General features: G+C 50.8%; 1 protein-coding gene and 1 long non-coding RNA gene across 23 annotated transcripts in view; both read left to right on the top strand.

Moving 5' to 3' along the window:
- Positions 1-9,722: 9,722 nt before the first annotated feature.
- On the top strand, positions 9,723-12,685 carry LOC144332865 (uncharacterized). The gene is made up of 3 exons (XR_013401062.1): positions 9,723-9,772; positions 10,282-10,397; positions 10,518-12,685. It is a non-coding gene; the product is annotated as an uncharacterized LOC144332865 (long non-coding RNA).
- A 4,983-nt stretch (positions 12,686-17,668) lies between these two features.
- FAIM2 (Fas apoptotic inhibitory molecule 2) overlaps positions 17,669-19,191 on the top strand; it is a 34,435-nt gene continuing 32,912 nt past the window's right edge. For 14 of the 22 annotated variants that reach the window (XR_013401057.1, XR_013401058.1, XR_013401059.1 and 11 more), the window contains exon 1: positions 17,669-17,791. Coding sequence is in view for 19 of the 22 variants with exons in the window: in XM_077954159.1 (XP_077810285.1) it covers positions 17,777-17,791 (15 nt within the window). In the remaining 3 variants the exon portion in view is untranslated. Of the gene's footprint in view, positions 18,735-19,191 lie in introns of all 22 variants that reach the window. The other 8 variants (XM_077954156.1, XM_077954147.1, XM_077954152.1 and 5 more) reach the window with 2 other exon arrangements.

The following is a 19,191-nucleotide window of genomic DNA, read 5'->3' as shown; positions in this document are numbered from 1 at the left end:
AGGATTAAATTGCCATCATGTCTTTAAGACGCTGAGCACAATGCCTGGAAGATAATAAGCACTCAGGAAATGTTAGCTATTATTAATCATTTCCCTATTTGGGGGGTGGGGAAATAGAAGGAAACAGAAGTTAAGTAACTTGACCAAAGCCATCCAGCTTGTAAGTGGTGGAGCCAGGATTCCACCCATGGCTTGTTTGCCTCCAAAGTCAGAGTTCTGTCCATTTTTCTATGTTGTCCCTTGAAATCACCCTCACTCCCTAAATTTAAGCTGGAAAAGCAATTTTAAAAAAATGCCCTAACTGGCTGGGCGCAGTGGCTCACACCTGTAATCCCAGCACTCCAGGAGGCCGAGGCGGACAGAGTATGAGGTCAGGAGTTCGAGACTAGCCTGGGCAACATGGTGAAACCCCGTCTTTACTAAAAATACAAAAAGTTAGCCGGGCATGGTGGCAGGTGCCTGTAATCTCAGCTACTCAGGAGGCTGAGGCAGGAGAATCGCTTGAACCCAGGAGGCGGAGGTTGCAGTGAGCCAAGATCACACCATCGCCATCCAGCCTGGATGACAGAGCAAGACACCATCTAGAGAAAAAAGAAAAACAAAATACCCTAACTATAATGGCAATGGGTTGAAACATTTCAAATATATGTAAATCCATGAGTTCATGATAAAAATTAATGATCACTTTCAGAGATGCTAGGGAACTCGCTCATTATTTTGAAAACTACAGGATTTTCAAGCCTCTAGATCTAGGGATGCAATCAAACTCCAGACTGTGGGAAATTCTACAGCAGAAATGACCTGGTTTCCTCAACAAATAAATTGTAAGGATGGAAAAAGAGAAAAAGGGAGACCTATAATTTAAAAGAGACTTAAGGCCATGCGTGGTGGCTCACGCCTGTGATCCCAGCACTTTGGGAGCCTGAGGCAGGCAGATCACATGATGTCAGGAGTTTGAGACCAACCTGGCAAACATGATGAAACCCCGTCTCTACTAAAAATACAAAAATTAGCTGGACTTGGTGGTGCGCATCTGTGATCCCAGCTACTCAGGAGGCTGAGGCGCAAGAATTGCTTGAACCTGGGAGGCAGAGGTTGCAGTGAGCCAAGATTATGCCACTGCACTCCAGCCTAGGTGACAGAGTGAGATCCTATCTCAAAAATAAATAAATAAATAAATAAATAAATAAATAAATAAGACTTAAGGCACAGTGGCTCGTGCCTGTAATCCCAGTGCTTTGGGAGGCCAAGGTGGGAGGATCGCTTGAGGCCAGGGGTTTGAGATCAGCCTGGGCAACATAGCAAGACCTCGTCTCTATAAAAAATTTAAAAATTTAGCTAGGCATGAAAAGAAATAAAAGAGAGAGAGAGAGACACTGAAGAAACATTAATCATTTGCAATACAGTGTATGGACTTTATCTGGATCCTAATTTGAACAATTTTTTAAATGAGAAAACTGGACAATTGGAACAGTGACTAAGTATTTAATATTAAATTATTGTTAGTTTTTTAGGCATAATAATAGTAGTGTAGCTATTTGTTAAAGTCCTCTTCTCTTAGAGACACATCTGAAATAGTTACAGATGAGATGGTGCAATGTCTGAGATTTGCTTCAAAAGAACCCGGGGGTATGACTGGGCTAGAGATGAAGCTCAACTGACCCTGAGTTGGTAATCATTGAAGTGGGGTGATGAGCGCATGGGGTTATTATATTACTCTCTCCACTTTTGTATATGTTGGAAAACTTCCATAATAAAAAGTTAAAGAAAAATCTGAATGATGTAAAGCCGTTTTGTCTTTATAACTGCTTCTAGGAATTGATCCTCTTGGAGCCTCGTTTCCCCAACTGCAAAGGGAACTAAACTGTCTCATGGTGATCGCCAATGCCCAATGCTCGCTGGGTGCCAGGCACTGTTTCAAGAACTTGATTTGCTTCCAGTCAATCTCTGAACCACACTATGGGCAGGAGACTTGTATTGTGCCCATTTTTGAGGAAACCAAGGTCTAAAGAAGTTAGTGGCGGGCTGGGTGTGGTGGCTCACACCTATAATCCTAGCACTTTGGGAGGCCCAGGTGGGAAGATCCCTTGAACCCATGAGTTTGAGACCAGCCTGGCCCATGTAGAGAGACCTGCTCTTTACAAAAAATTAAAATAAAAATAACTAGCCAGGTGTAGTGGTGCATACTGTGGTCCCAGCTACTTGGGAAGCTGAGGTGGGAGGATTGTTTGAGGCTGGTTGGTCAAGACTGCAGTGAGTCATGATCATGCCACTGCATTCCAGCCTGGGCAACAAAGCAAGACCCCATCTCTTAAAAAAAAAAAAAGAAGCTGATTAACTTGCCCAGGGTCACACATAGCAGGTGGAGGAACTCCAGAGCCCTGGTGCTTATGTTGTACAATAGGCTGCCTCTTGGAGTGCAGAGCTAACTGTGCATCCATATGAGCCACTGTGGTGTCTTTTTTGCATTCACAGGTCCTCTCCCTCCTGCCACATCCCTACCTTGCCCACTGCTGGGCCAGAAGAGGCTTGCTAAGGGTGAGGACTGTGGGAGCTTGCTTGTAGTACCTCACCTTGAGTCAACGTGTGTGAGGAAGGTTTCCTGAGAGTTGCTGACCCATGACTTAGGCAAGGGTAGGGCCCCAGCTTGACGTGCGGGCAGAACCGGGCCAGGTGGAGGCAGCTGCATGTTTTACCTCCTTCCCGGGGCTGCCTGGGCAGCCTTTACCATCCTGGCCTGAGTATGGAGAGACCCACTGAACTTTCTCCTCGGGGGGGTGTGTGTGTGCTGGGGAAGGAGCAGGCTGAAGCTCCAAGGCTGCTTGTAGGAGGGAGAAGAATCTACTCCTTTGAAGGGGCTCAGAGGGGCAGGAGCCTGGATGTGATGACCCCAGGTGTCCTCACTGCCTGTTCCCAGCTGTCTCTAGCTACTGGGAAGTGCACATATGGGTAAAGAGTGTGGCCACCCTGCTCTCTGGGAGATTATAGCCTAAAGGATTTAAGGATTAAAATCTCCAGCTGGGCGTGGTGGCTTATGCCTGTAATCCCAGCACTTTGGGAGGCCAAGGCGGGCAGATCACAGGTCAGGAGATCGAGACCTTCCTGGCTAACACGGTGAAACCCCATCTCTACTAAAAAAAGAAAAAATACAAAAAATTAGCCGAGTATGGTGGCAGGCGCCTGTAGTCCCAGCTACTTGGGAGGCTGAGGCACGAGAATGGGAGGTGGAGCTTGCAGTGAGCCGAGATCGTGCCACTGCACTCCAGCCTGGGTGACAGAGCCAGACTCTGTCTCAACAACAGCAACAAAAAGTCTCCAAACCCCCTGCGCCCTGGAACCATCCAGGCAGGCCTGGCACCATCTCAGCAGTTCTTTGCTGTCTGGATTCTGTCCCCTTTCTATCCCTCACTCACTCATTAATTCAGTGCATGTTCGCAAGCACTCGCTCTATGGCAGGCCCTGCGCTTGGCCCTGAGGGCGTGGCAATGAATAAAGCACAGTCTCATTTTCCTCACGTTGCTCACAGTGGATTAACAGGGAAATATGAGGGTGAAGGAGAAAATATCTGCTTCACGCGCCCCTCTTCCCAGGAGCCTGGTCAGGCTTAGTTGTGCAGCCCCCTCACATTCCTTCTGTCTGCAGCCTGGTCTGGATCGATCCTTCTCCCACATGTCACAATCCCTCCCCATCTGAGTCTCCCCATAACATCTTCCTGTGGGTTTGCCCTCTGGAGAGTGGGGAATGGTTCAGTCTAGATCAGCATAGTTCAACAGAAAGAAAAATAACATGAGACATAAATGTGAGTTACACACATAATTTAAATTGTTCTGGGCTGGGCGTGGTGGCTGAGGCCTGTAATCCTAGTAATTTGGGAGGCTGAGGTGGGCAGGTCACTTGAGCCCAGGAGTTCGAGACCAGCCTGGGCAACATGGAGAGATCCTGCTTCTACAAAAAATACAAAAAAAAAAAAAAAAATTAGCTGGACATGGTGGCATACGCCTGTAGTCCCAACTACTCACTCGGGAGACTGTAGTAGGAGGATCACTGGAGCCAGAGAGGTCAAGGCTGCAGTGAGCCGTGACCGTGCCAGTGCACTCCAGCGTAGGTGACAGAGCAAGGCCATCTCCATAAATAAATAATTTTAATTGTCACATAAGAAAATACATAAAGAACAGGTAAAGTTAATTTTAATAACATTTTATTTAACCCGATATACCTAAAATGTGATCACTTCAACATGTAATCAATATAAAAATTATAAATAAGATATTTCGTGTCTGCTTTTCATACTGTCTTTGAAATCCAGTGTGCATTTCACATTGATAGCACATCTCAACTTGGACTAGCTGAATATTAAGTGCTAACTAACCACACCTGGCTAGTGGCTACCACATTGGACAGAACAGATCTGGATTATCAATTCTGGGATCTGGTCCTCTTTACCTAGTTTCGGAGCTGGAAACGCAACTCCATTATCCAAGCAACAGGCTCCACCTCCCTGGGAGAATTTGCCAGGAGGAAGGGAGGCTGCGGCTTTGTGTCCCTGCCCATAACTCCAGCCTGGGGTGCTAGGCAGGAAAATGGGCTGAGGCTGGGCCAAGGGTGTGGCCCATTTACCAATCAGAGAGCTAAGAGGTGGGGGGTCTGGGAAACTCAAGGGTCCCACCTGAGCTTCGTCCAGAAGTGAGTTCCGTCACTTCTGATTTGGGTACATAAAGAGCTTGTAGACCCCACACCCTTGCTCTGCTGTCTCCTCCATTCTGAATGCCTTTCCTCCCCTTTCTTCAACTGCATCTGCCAAAATGTTATCCTTCAAAATGCTTAAGCTACAAAATTTAGTGAACAAAGAAAGAAGTGTAACACAGAGAAAAGACCAGAAGAAAACACCTACGTTTTCGCCATGGTTTTCTCCGGGTTTTGGAACTAGATAACTATTTTCTTTTTACTTTTTCTTTTCCTTCCTTCCTTCTTTCTTTTCTTTTCTTTCTTTCTTTCTTTTTTTTTTTTTTTTTTTTTTTGGAGAAAGGATCTCCCTCTGTCACCCAGGCTGGAGTGCAGTGGCACAATAATAGCTCACTGCTGCCTCGACCTCCTGGGCTCAAGCAATCTTCCCACCTCAGCCTCCTGAGTAACTAGGACTACAGGCGTGTACCACCACACCTAGCTAATTTTTTGTTTTATTTTTTGTACAGACAGGGATCTATCTGTGTTGTCTAGGCTGGTCTCAAACTCCTGGGCTCCAGTGATCCTCCTGTCCTGGCCTCCCAAAGTGCTGGGATTACAGGCTTAAGCCACTGTGCCCAGTCCCTCTTCTTTTTACTTTTCTACATTTTCTTAAAAAAAAAAAATGTTTTTTTTGAGACAGAGTCTTGTTCTCTTGCCCAGGCTGGAGTGCAGTGGCGTGATCTTGGCTCATCACAACGTCTGCCTCCTGGGTTCAAATGATTCTCCTGCCTCAGCCTCCCAAGTAGCTGGGATTACAGGTGCATGCCACCACACCCAGCTAATTTTTGTATTTTTAGTAGAGATGGGGTTTCAGTATGTTGACCAGGCTGGTCTCGAACTCCTGACCTCGTGATCTGCCCACCTCAGCCTCCCAAAGTGTTGGGATTACAGGTGTGAGCCACTGCGCCCAGGTTTCTTTAAATTTTTTAAAATTATGAACATGTCAGCCGAGCATGGTTGCTCACGCCTGTAATCCCAGCACTTCGGGAGGCCGAGGTGGGCAGATCATGAGGTCAGGAGATCGAGACCATCCTGGCTAACACGGTGAAACCCCATCTCTACTAAAAATACAAAAAATTAGCCGGGCGTGGTGGCGGGCGCCTGTAGTCCCAGCTACTCCGGAGGTGGAGGCAGGAGAATGGCGTGAACCCAAAAGGCGGAGCTTGCACTGAGTCGAGATTGAGCCACTGCACTCCAGCCTAGGTGACAGAGCAACACTGTCAAAAAATATATATATATATATGAACATGTCTTAACTACATGAAAAGAAAAGAAAAGAAGGAAGGAAGGAAGGAAGGAAGGAAAAGAAAAAGTAAAAAAAAAAATAGCTACCTAGTTCCAAAACCCAGAGAAAACCATTGCGAAAACATAGGTGTTTTCTTCTGGTCTTTTCTCTGCGTTACACTTCTTTCTTTGTTCACTAAATTTTGTAGCTTAACCATTTTTTTTTTTTTTTTGAGACGGAGTCTGGCTCTGTCGCCCGGGCTGGAGTGTAGTGGCCGGATCTCAGCTCACTGAAAGCTCCGCCTCCCGGGTTTACGCCATTCTCCTGCCTCAGCCTCCCGAGTAGCTGGGACTACAAGCGCCCACCACCTCGCCCGGCTAGTTTTTTGTATTTTTTAGTAGAGACGGGGTTTCACCATGTTAGCCAGGATGATCTCGATCTCCTGACCTAGTGATTCGCCCGTCTCGGCCTCCCAAAGTGCTGGGATTACAGGCTTGAGCCACCGCGCCCGGCCAGGTTAAGCATTTTGAAGGATAACATTTTGGCAGATGCAGTTGAAGAAAGGGGAGGAAAGGCATTCAGAATGGAGGAGACAGCAGAGCAAGGGTGTGGTGTCTACAAGCTCTTTACCAACCCAAATCAGAAGTGACAGAACTCACTTCTGGACGAAGCTCAGGCGGGACCCTTGAGCTTCCCAGACCCCCCACCTCTTAGCTCTCTGATTGGTTAATGGGCCACACCCTTGGCCCAGCCTCAGCCCATATATAATTGGAAAAATTAATTTGTTTAATACATATTTTTAAAAGCCTTACGTGGTCTTCAAAGACCAGTTAAAATGCCAACTCCCCTCGGTCTGCATTGCTTTACTCTGCTGTGGTCCTTCTTTACTCCACAGCCTGCCTGGTACTGAGTTTAACCTGGGCCTGTCCTATCTCTTCTCCAGTGTCTTGAGGGTGGGGCCCGGCACAGTGTCAGCCACCCAGTAGGGGCTCTCTCTGTGTTGTGGACTGAATGACTGAGGCCAGCTACAGCCAAAAGGCTCCAACTGGGCCCCTGGGCCGGCTCATGCTCTGGCCTCTCTCCAGAAAAAGTCTGCAAATCTCTCTCACCCCAGAGACTGTCAGCTGCTCAGGGAAAGATCTTTTTGAAAATGCAACTGATCAAACACTTGCAACAGGCGCTGAGACATCTCCCAGATCTCGCTGTCACAAGTGCTGCAGAGGACAGGCTTCACAGCCTCGACTACACAGACACCGCTGAAATATTTACGAGGCTGCTGGCTTGTGAAACAGCTTTGGCTGGGGAGAAAGGGAAAAAATGTGGCGCTTGTTAAGTACCTGGACGTGTCACACCTCACACCGTGCAGGGAGCCTCCCGGCTCAGTGAAGGAGCTGCCATTAACCTCATCTAACCTCACTGGCAGGCTGAGACCCCAAGTCCCTGAAGCCGGACGGCATAGAGGCTGAGAGCTGGGCTCTGGGGGCTGACCGCAGGGCTGGGCAGCTGGCCCCATCACCTGCCAGTTGTGGGCAACCTTGGGCAAGTTACTTAACCTCTCTAAGTCCCAGTTTCCTGTCTATAAAATGGAGATGAGAAAGAGGACCTGCCACTGTTGGGAGGATTAAACAAAACAATCCATGTAGCATTCTTAGCTTGGGACCTAGCACATGTTAAATGCTCCATAAATGTCAGCAATTCTTATCATTATCAGCCCAGTTAAACAAGAGTGAGAGGGCTTGGGAAGGAGCCAAGGCCACTCACTAGCAGTGGCAACCCTCCAGGAATGGGCTGGACCCTCCTCTGTCTTCCTCATGTCCACTCAATCTGGAAACCTCTTCCTCTCTCTCACCTTCTACCGCCACACAGCCCTTCACCAGATCCTCCCTTAAATAGCTCCTGAATCTGTGAATTTTCTCCACCTTCACTGCCCAGCGTAAGCCCAGGCCACCGTCACCTCTCCCACAACGGCAGCGATAGCTTCCTCATGCCTCTTCTCTGTCCTGCAGCCAGGGGGGATTCTAAAATGGCCAATCTGGGCTGGACATGGTGGCTCACACCTGTAATCTCAGCACTTTGGGAGGCTGAGGCAGGTGGATCACTTAAGGTCAGGAGTTCAAGACCAGCCTGGGCAACATGGTGAAACTCTGTCTTTACTAAAAATACAAAAATTAGCTGGGCATGGTGGTGAATGCCTGTAATCCTAGGTACTCAGGAGCATGAGGCACAAGAATCACTTGAACCCAGGAGGCAGAGGTTGCACGGAGCTGAGATCGTACCACTGCACTCCAGCTCCAGCATGGGCGACAGAGTGAGGCTGTCTCAAAATAAATAAATAAAAATAAATTAATTAATTAAATGGCCAATGGGAGTGGGTGCCCACCCTTTCAACCTCCCTTATTCTGTGGCTTCCCAAAGCTCTCCCCTGTCCACAAGGCTGGCATGATCTGCCTGATGCCCCACGTACTTCCCCATCTCACAGCCTTTGCACAGGGGTTCCCTCTGTTTAGAACACTCATCCCCTCACCAACCCCACCTCATCATTCAGGGCTCCTGGAGGCCTCCCCCAGACGTGCTTCTCCACCCATCTACATTACTGCTCTGTTATTCTTCCACAAGGCAGCTTAGGCTTTTGCTTTGAGGGACTCACCATGTGGGATTCTGCATTCCAGCATGTGGCTATTTACTTAAGACCTGCTTCCCCCTCTAGAACGTGAGCTCCTGGAGGGTGGGGAGGGGATCTCTTGCTTGCTTCTGCTCTCCTAGCTCACTGCATGACGCTCAGGCTGGGCTGGAAACACTTTGTGGAATAAATGAATTCTGGTCCCCACCCAAGCACACAAAGAGTGACCCACACTGCTGCTGGGCCAAACTGCACTGAAAAATGGCATTGCTGTGTGGACGTGGCCCTGCCCACCTCCAACAGGCACAGCAGGAAGGGCTGAGGAGCCCTGGCCAGGCAAGGGGAGTTCATGGACACAGCACCGACACCTGCCCACCCCTTCCCAGTGACCCAGTCCTGCCTCCCACAGCCGAGCAGTGCTCCGTCAGTATGGATAGCCTGGACAGCTGGGGTCAAGCAAGAGGCCTGGCATGTCAAGGGCTCTGGCCCCTGGCCCCACCTGGCTCTCCACTGTTCCCAAGTGTCTTTTCCCCATCACTCCCTCCTTGGCCCAGACCCATCCTTTCATGTTATTCCTCTGGGGATGGTCTGTATCCTACCAGAGGCTTACCCAAGGAAATGAATTTTTAGTGGTGGAATATTGAGCCTGTTATAGTCTCGGCCAAGGGTAGACAGCTGGGAAGGGGGTCCCTCAAACCTCACCTCTTGGGCAGTTGCCTCCTGTCCCTGTGAATACAGCTGCTTTGCCTAGATCAGCCTCCAACCTCCCTCTGGGCTAGGCCACCTTCCTCCTAGGATTCAACTCCAAGTTGGCACCTCATGTTTTTCTTCCTCCATGCCTTCATTTGCATGCCGTTCTGGTCCCCTGTAGGGCCTCCTTCTCCTCCCCCAACACCACTGTCTCTTGTCTGTCGAAGGCTACCCTTTTCTTTAAGATGCAGTTCAAAAGCCACCTCTCCTTTAGGCCAATCCTTTTGGATCTCCCAATCAGATATAACTTCTCCTTCTTCTGAATCCTCCGAAAGCACAGTGCTGATAACCATCAATCATGTATGGCTTTGTCTGAAGGATATTGGGGGACAAAAGCTGTCTCTGTTGTACCTGACATTCTAGAATGTTATGGTTCTTTGTTGCATGTAATACAAGTTGGTGCTGGTTATAAGCTTCTGAACAATGATAAGGATGGTGCCATTTGACATTCAGTAGGTGCATTCGACTGTAAGTTCCTCGAGGGTGTGGAGGAGAGTTCCACATCTTTGTCTCCCTAGCACCTAGCATGGTGCCGGCACACGGTAAATTCTCAGCAAATGGTTCTCTGGTTCAGAATGGATGTTCACAATAATGGCTTTAACTTGTCACGCCTGTCGTACGCCAGGCACCGTGCCGAGCCCTGTCCAAATGCCATCTCACTGAGTTTTCAGTCACTCTCTGGGTCAGGCACCAATAGTCTCCACTAAGAAGTAACCCCACAGGGCCGGGATTTGTGTCTGTTGTGATCAGTGTTGTACACATATCAGTGCTTGACATGGAGCTGGCCCTCATAAATATTGTGTGAATAAGTAAATCAGTTAATGAGTATCCATTGTATAGATGAGGAAACTGAGGCTCAGATTTACCTAAGGTGTATCATCTAGTAACCGGGAGAGTCAGAATTGGCACCCAGATTGATCTGACCCCAAACCCTGTATTCTTCAGTACTGAACTCTACCAGGTCAAGAGATGGAGTAGGAAGGCCTAAGATACACAATCCATATATTTAAGACACTTTCCATCTGGTAGAGAAACGGAAATGTACGCACAGCGGCACATGCGATGGCAACAGAACCTGTGAGACCCTGGGGAAAGAAATGACTTTTCAAGGGCCTGCTGCAAGAGAGGGGCTAAGCCTGGCCTAGAACACTAGTTTCCTGAAAACTTGATTTTTTTGTGTGTTATTCTAATGTGCAGAGGGCCTGTACCAGGCCTACTGAGGAGTGAGCTGATGTGGCTGAGAGTTTTGGAATGTGAGGCTGGGATGACAAGCCTGGAGCCTGGCTCTTTTGCGCTCAGTGAGGATTGCTCCAGCCTCAGCCCCAACTCTCAGCAAAGCCCAGGTGTGGGGAGCAGGGGAGGCGAGACAGAGACGAGGAGGGACAGAAATGTGGTTTCACACCTGGCCCAGCAATTCCTGCCGCTGGAAAGCACAGCGACTCAGGATGTCAATGCCTGCCAGAGGCTTGGGCTTCACGTCCTGCATTTTGGAGACTGTATCTGGAGAGGCACAGTGCGAGGGGCATCGGGAGGCAGGAGTGGGACCGCAGCAGAGAGGGGTTTTGCAACCAGCCTCTGGCTGGTGAGCACAGGAATGTCAGGTTCTTTGCTGTGGGGCTGCTGGGGATGAGACAGGCAGGAAGAACCCCTGCGAAGAACAGTGAGAAGGGTAGGAGCCAGGGGCCTGCAGGGTGATGGCAGGCTTTGAAGTGTGTGGAGAGCTGACGCAGCTGAGGCCCAGCTATACCCAGAAGGGAGCAAGCAGCCTGATGCCTGAGCTGGCCTGGCCTATTCGCCTCTTGTAGCCCACCCTGAGAACCTTCTTGCTGTGGGTGAGCTGGGCCCTGTCTAGCCCCTGCCTCTGCACCCCCATCACTGGCCTCAAAAGCACAGGTTCTCTCTTTACCTACACTCTGGGGAGGCAGACAGTGGTGCAGCCTGGGTGTGTGGGTCTGTGTGTCAGGGGGTATTGGTGAGGATCTGGGGAGAGGTGCCTGGATAGCTCTGATTCTACCCACCTAAGAGATCTGAGGCCCTCCCAGCTCCTCCCCAACTTCCACCCTCAGTGTTGTCGCTGAAACCCTCGAGCTGATCGTGCCTACACGGGGTCAAATGCATTCTTCTCACCGGCGTTGGTCCCAACGTGTCATGTAACCTTGTGTTAGTCACTCAACCTCTTTGGCCTTGTGCTTCCATGTCTGTAAAATGAGAAGTCGCCTCCGTCCACACATTTGCCCCTTCCCGCCGCCAACCCACACTTGCCCCAGACAGAGCTGGCAACAAGAGCAGAGTGTGGAGTGGGAGGGCCTGCCATAGCATGGGCCTGGAAGGAGGAGAGAGGCAAAGCCTGCAGCCAGATCTTCGCTCCCCGCCGGAGCAGCCCTGAAAATATTCCCGGCTGGTCTTTGCCTCTCCACGCTCACAGCAGCCTCGTGATGACGATGGCAGGGGGATTCTACAGGGAGGACAGAACTTTCTTCCATCTTCTCCCGCCCCAGCTGCTGCCTGGGACCCACTCATCCCCTTCTTCTCTCCTTGGCCTCACTCTGCAGCGGGGGGCTCACTCACTCCAGGGTTCAGCCACTGTCCACCTGCTAATGAGCTAAGGAGTCCCAAACCTCCACCACCAGCCCAGCGTTCAACTCCATGGGCCCCAGGGCTGGGCACCAGGGTGGGAAGGGATGTGGTCCTCCCTCTAAACACAGCACATGGTGCCTCCTGGGGCTGCACAGGGAGGAGGCCTTGCCCAGACCTCTCTCCTGGGCACCAGGAACCTCTGGCCGACTGCCTACAGGACATCTCCACCTGGATGTCCTACAGGCCCTCAAACTCAACCTGACCCCCGAGCACCTCAGCTCCTTTCCCTTTTCATAATGGGACCATTCTCCCAGGGACTCAGTCTTCACACCTTTGCCCTTTCTGATGTCCCTTCTGCCTTTCTCTCACCTCTACTCTCTTCCCAAGTTCCGTCGGTCCTGTCCCATGCTGTCCCTTTTCTCCATCTTTTCTGCCCCTGGATCACTTGTCTTATTTTCTAGTGATCAAACATGCATAGAGCATGAGTTAGATGGCTGGCTCTGTTCCTAGTGCCGTATAAATCCTAGCTCTCCTCATTCTCGCAACCTTCAGTTTACAGATGAGGAAACTGAGGCACAGAGAAGTCAAGCATCTTGTGCAGGGCCTGGATTGGGACCCAAGCAGCCTGCTCTAGAGCTGGGCTCTGACCCTCCACAAAAGCCATCATTGAAGTTCCACCTACCCCTGCACCTTCAATCTCTTCCTCTCTCCATCCCTCCCACATGTTCACAGATGAAATCTTCTTCTTTTCTGATTTAAGAAAACAATATAATGACCAGCATGGCAAACAAGGCAAAACCTTGTGTCTATTAACAATAGAAAAATCAGACCGGGTGCGGTGGCTCACGCCTGTAATCCCAGCACTTTGGGAGGCCGAGCGAGGCAGGTGGATCACCTGAGGTCAGGAGTTTGAGACCAGCCTGGCAAACATGGTGAAACCCCGTCTCTACTAAAAATACAAAAATTAGCTGGGCGTGGTGGTGGGTGCCTGTAATCTCAGCAACTTGGGAGGCTGAGACAGGAGAACCGCTTGAACCCAGGAGACAGAGATTGCAGTCAGCGGAGATCGTACCACTGCACTCCAGTCTGGGTAACAGAGTGAGAGTTCACCTCAAAAAAAAAAAAAAAAAAAAAAAAGAAAGAAAAGAAAGAAAAGAAAAAATAGAAAACAATATAATAGCAAAAATTAGTACAGAGGTTGGTTTTTCTTTTTTTTTTTTTTGAGACTGAGTTTCCCTCTTGTTGCCCAGGCTGGAGTGCTGTGGCTCAATCTTGGCTCACTGCAACCTCTGCCTCCCAGGTTCAAGTGATTCTCCTGCCTCAGCCTCCCAAATAGCTGGGATTACAGGCATGTGCCACCACATCCAGCTAATTTTTTTTTAATTTTTAGTAGAAATGGGGTTTCACCATGTTGATCAGGCTGGTCTCGAACTCCTGACCTTAGGTGATCCATCCACCTCGGCTTCCCAAAATGCTGGGATTACAAGCATGAGCCACTACGCCTGGCCTGGTTGGTCTTTCTGAATCATGACTTTAAATATGTCATTTCCTTGTTCAATAAAACCTTGAGGCCAGGCACAGTGGCTTACTCCTATAATCCCAGCCATTGGGAGGGCGAGGTAAAAGGATCAGTTGAGCCCAGGAGTTCGAGACCAGCCTGGGCAACATAGTGAGATCCCGTCTCTACCAAAAATAAAATTAACCAGGCATGGTGGTGCAGGCCTGTAGTCCCAGCTACTTGGGAGGGTGAGATGGGAGGATTGCTTGAGCCTGGGAGGTTGAGGCTGAAGTGAGCCATGATCATGCCACTGAATTCCAGCCTGGGTGATAGAGTGAGATTCTGTGTCAAAAATTAAATAAATAATAAAATAAAATAAAGCTTGAAACTCCCCATTACTACCCCGCCTTGTACAAACAGAATAAAGCCTATCATAGGGCTGGAGATTTGAGGATGTTACCCCAATAAGTCCCCCAGCTCCCCTGGGGAGCCCCTTACTGTTTCTGATTCCCCTGAGGCACTCTTCCCCCAGCCCTCAGCCACCCCAGAACTGCCCGTCCCCTCTTGCCCTGGGGTGAGTCTGAAGGGACCTCATCCTTGAAGAATGGCTTCTACCAAATGTGTCAACAGGGACAGAGATGACAGACATGACACATGAATGAACAAATGAGTAACTGTGGAACTGAGCTGCCTTATGTGGTGGAAATTACTTCATTAAACAATATTTGTGGAACACTTAAGGCTAACACTAATAGCTAACACCAAGAGCTTACTGTGTGCTTATGGTTATCAAACATGCATAGAGCATGTGTTAGATGCCTGGCTCTGTTCTAAGTGCCTTGAAAATCCTACCTCTCGTCATTCTCACCACTCTCACAACTCATCTCTCACAATCTCTCATACAGCTTTTAGATAGAGGAGCTGGGATATGGAGCACAGCGGCTTGACTCTGTAGCCTGGGCTTTCACCTACCACACCTAACCATTACCAGATCCCAGAGGAATGTTACACGAATGTTTAATATTTGAGTAATGTTGGCTGGGCACGGTGGCTCAGGCTTATAATCCCAGCACTTTGGGAGGCTGAGGCGGGCAGATCACCTGAGTTCAGGAGTTCAAGACCAGACTGGCCAACGTGGTGAAACTCTGTCTCTACCAAAAATACAAAAAGTAGCCAGGAGTGGTGGCGTGCGCCTGTAGTCCCAGCTACTCAGGAAGCTGAGGCAGGAGAATCGCTTGAACCTGGGAGGCGGAGGTTGCAGTGAGCTGAGATTGTGCCACTGCACTCCAGCCTGGGCAACAAGAGCAAAACTACACCTCAAAACAAAATTTTTTTTTTTAGTAATGTCCAATGTCCAAAGACCACCTCATGGGAACATATACCCTAGTTACTTGGGAGGCTGAGGCAGGAAGACGCTTGAGCCCAGAAATTCAGACTGTAATAAATCATGATCATACCACTGCACTCCAGCTTAGGCAACAGAGAGAGACCCTGTCTCCAAAAAAAAAGTTGGGGGGACATATAAGCAATGTCAAGGTAATGGAGTCCAACATCTGAGAAACATCATAGCACTGACAATGTCAACATGTCTGAGGAATATAAGGATTTTGTATAATGCTGTACTTTACTCAACCAAATACTTATCAACCCACTACATCCATGTCAGGCACTATTTTAACCCACAGGTGTAGGGCAATGACACAACACCCCAAAACTCCTCCTCTTCTGTAGCTGACATTCTCATGGGAGAGAGAGAGAGAACTAAACAAACAAACCAACAAACAAAAAACATGTCAGAGGTGACAATTGACACAGAAAACATAAAGCTTAATCAGAAAAAAGGGACTGTCCAATGTACTGGATGGGGGTACGTGGGTGGCATTCCTACTTTGTTAAAGATCAGGAAGACCACCCCTGAGACAATGTCTGAGCAGAGTAGTGAAGTTAGTGAGGGAGGGAACCATGCAGTGATCTGCAGAATTTCCAAACAAGACACAGCCAGTGCAAAGGCCCTCAGCTAAGGGCATGCTTAGCCCCATCTAAGGAATGGCCGAGAGGCCTGTGTGGCTGGAGCAGAGTGAATGCGAGAGAAGGAATAGGAGGGATTCACAAACATGAAAGTGCTGAGGCTGATGAAAGTCAGGCTCTGCGTAGTGCCACGTCTGGGAAATATTAATAACTACAACTGATGGAGTGCATTCCACACACCTGGCACTGTATTCAGTCCAACTCACACCAAAACTGCTACAGGAGCTTAGAGTGTAACAGGGAGTCAGTCAAAGAAACTTCACAGCGCCACGTGACAGGCTAGGGAACTAAGAAGAGGAGCATCTAACTCCAACGCGGGGAAGGAGGCTTCCTGGAGGAGGTGGCATTCAAGCTGTCAAGCAGGAGAAGGAAAACACTTCCAGGATGCAGATGCAGAGAGGGAGGGAAGGCCAGAACCTGGACCAGCTGGCCAGAGCTCCAGGAGCAGTGCTGGGGACCAGGGCATAGCTTGCTGGAAGAAGAGCTCAGGTTTGCAGAGTTGAGAGAGCCTCTGGACACGGAGGCCCAGGCTTAAGTGTGTTTGTACAAAATTGGTGGTTATGGAGTGGGGGACAAAGGGCAAAAAAGGATGGGATAAAGACTTTGATAATTAGGCCAGGCGTAGTAGTTCATGTCTGTAATCCCAGCCCTTTGGGAGGCTGAGGTGGGCGGATCACTTGAGGTCAGGAGTTGGAGACCAGCCTGGTCCAGTGCATTTCACATGGTAAAACCCTGTCTCTACTAAAAATACAAAAATTAGCCGGGCGTGGTGGTGCATGCCTGTAATCCCAGCTACTCGGGAGGCTGAGGCAGGAGAATCACTTGAACCCAGAAGACAGAGGTGGTAGTGAGCCGAGATTGTGCCGCTGCACTCCAGCCTGAGCAACAGAGCAAGACTCTGTCTCAAAAAAAAAAAAAAAAGGCTTATAATTTGTCTGCCCACCGGGCCCTGCTTTCTCAAAGTCTTTAGGTGGGTCCCTGGGCAGCGAGAGGGAAGCAGAAGGTAAGTGGCCACCCCCACCTGTCCCAGGTCTTAGTTCCTCATCCCATCATAGCAGGTTCAGATCCTTCTTTTAGGCAGATCTGTGGGTCCTCGCTCTGGGGCAACCCAAGACATTCTGGTAGGAGACTCCTCAGTTAATAATACCTCATATACTTCCAGCACTTCGTGGTCTTTTATGTGCTTTTACTGCCATAACCTGTGCGTCTGACAGTCAGTCTAGGATGGACAGAGCTATTCTAAGCCTTTTTCAGGTGATGCTGCAGCTCAGAGAGGTTAAGGGCCTTGCCAAGGCCACGTGGCCAGTGGGTGACTAAACTGGGACTTGATCCCAGCTCTTGAGATTGCAAACCCCACAGTGACACTGCGGCAGCTACAGAAAACGGGGCCTAATGATGGCTGGGTCACAAGGACACGTCTGGGGAAGCGAGGAGAATGAGCTCTGGCATGAGAGGAATGGAACGTGGGGAAGATGGAGACGGGGTGATGGAAGCTAAGCGTGGAGGCAGGAAGAGAGCTCTGGCAGGGGTTGTAGAGGCTTTGAGACAGAACTAGCGGTGTCTCCAGAAAGACCCCATGAAATGTCCCAGCAGGGTTGAAGGAAACAGAAGAGGTGTCCTCCCACCCCATGTTTCTGTGAACCAAGGCAGGGAGGGACCTACTGTGTGCATTTCACAGGCGAGAAAAAGGAGCAAGGAGAGGTGGCTATTGGCTTGCCCCAGACCCACAGAAGCGCAGGGCCCAGGGGCCCTGTTAGCAGCGGGTAGCACAAGCGAGACTTCCAGACCTTCCCCTCCACCGCGGATGATGAAATAGATGATGAGAGGAGAGGTGGAGATGGAGACAGAAATCAGGGCCGCATCCAAAGAGGGAGGGGGAAAAGGCAGAGGCGCAGCTGGAGCTGCAGAGAGGTGCAGATACGGTGGAGAGATGAGGCCCTGACGCCTGGCTCTGGTTTCACGCGGGCAGTGTCAGCTGGTCGGTGTCACGGAGTTCCCGCGTCCCCCGCCCGCTCAGCCCCCGCGGATCCATCCACTGAGGTTGCGCCGCAGCGCGACGCTCTCTTATCCCCGGGGAGGGCTAAGGGCGGCGGTGGGGGGCGCAGTGGGGAGAGCGGCGGGAGGGGGCGGTGCACGATCGCCGCCTCCAGGGCTCGCAAATCCGCAGCGTCCTCCGCAGCATCTTCCCAGGCCCGGCCCTCTCCTCCCCCCGCGCCGATGGTACGCGCCGGCCCGGCCAGGCTGCAGTGGATGTTGCTAGAACCCACGCGGAGGAAGGAAGAGACGCAGGCAGGCTGCGGCTACCCAAGCGGCCGCCCCGGCCTCAGAGACCCCTTCCCCGAGAGACGGCACCATGACCCAGGGAAAGGTACCGTCATCTCCCCCGCCTGCACCATCCTCCATCCTCCGGCTCCCGGATCCCTGTCATCCTCAGCAAACCCTCTGGACCACGAAAGCGTCCTCCCCTGGCCCTAGGTTGAAGGTCCTCAGTGGTCCTTGCTGAAGTCAGAGGACCGAAAGGCCAGTGTCAAGGAATGGACCGGGCCTCTTCCAGCCCGCAGGCGCGCCTCTCCTCCCCTGTCTCCCTCCCACCCCTGCTTTGGCATCACAAGGCTCCTCCCGGATACCCAGGCCCCCTGTGAGGAGTCAGCCCGGGCGTCCGGTGTGACTGTATGTGTGTACATGGGTATGTGTGTGCCAGGGTGAGTCCTGAGGGGCAGTGCCTATAGGGCAACCCCCTCTGGCCCAGCCCTCCAATCCCAGACCCAACCACTTTATGCTTATCTTTTCCACCCTCCACAGAAACAACCCCCACCCCGCTCCCTGCCATTATTCCACATCTGGGCATCTTGGCTCCATCCCTGTGCTTGGGGCTTGCTATGACAACCCTGCATCGGGTTGCTGTAATTGTTTTGGTTCTGGCCAGGCATGGATGGGTCCGGATGAAGCATCTCTTCTTCTCCAGTTTTAGGCCTGAATTGTAGGGGAGGGGCTGGGGCAGAGACTTGGCTGGCCTAGTAGGCTTATGTAACATCAATAGCCTGTGGAATTGTACAACCACTAGGGCCTGGGGCTAAGGGGGAGGGTCCTCTGGCCCTCTGTTTGGGTTGCTAAGGATTGGGCAGAGAAAACAGGGCAAGGACCTACCCTACACTCCCCCTTCTTCTCTTTGAGAGGAGCTTCAGAGCCAATGGCATTCTTCCCTGGACCCTCAGACCCTCCTCTCCCTGTGTGCAAGCTCTTTGGGCCTCAAATGATGTCATTGGATGATACCACCTCCTGCCATTGATCACACCTCACTTGGGAGTGCCGTATGTGTGTAGGGGGCGCTGGGCATTAGGGTTCAGGAGGCTCTGAGGGGCGGAGTGGCAGGGTGGGGGCTGAACTCGATTTTGGTGGGCATGATCCTTCAGATCCGGGTGATGATGGGGGCTGGGGAGTGGGAGGGAGTGGGAGGCCTGGGGAGTGTTCAGTTTGGTAAACATGGAGAACCCCCCCCTTCTGCTGAATCTCCTTCCACCCCCACCCCCCCTCCACCAGGCCCTTTAGTGGCGCTGTTCCCTTCCTGGCGTGAGGGGGACCTCTGCCTCCTCTGCCCCTTGTCCCCAGCTCACTCACAGGCTTGCTGGGTGACGGAGGAGACCGCTCCAGTTCCGTGGTCCTTGGGCCTGGATGGAACCAGGAGTCTTCTGGCGTGCCCATCACCAGGCTGCCTCAGCCAGGCACCCCCTGCAAAGAAGGAAGTCCGCAGTCTTCCTCAGTGGCCCT

Source organism: Macaca mulatta, chromosome 11 (assembly GCF_049350105.2).
Source record: "Macaca mulatta isolate MMU2019108-1 chromosome 11, T2T-MMU8v2.0, whole genome shotgun sequence".
In the NCBI taxonomy this organism is placed as follows: Eukaryota; Metazoa; Chordata; class Mammalia; order Primates; family Cercopithecidae; genus Macaca; species Macaca mulatta.
Note: the sequence above shows the minus strand (reverse complement) of the source record. Positions and strands in the feature narration are given on the sequence as shown.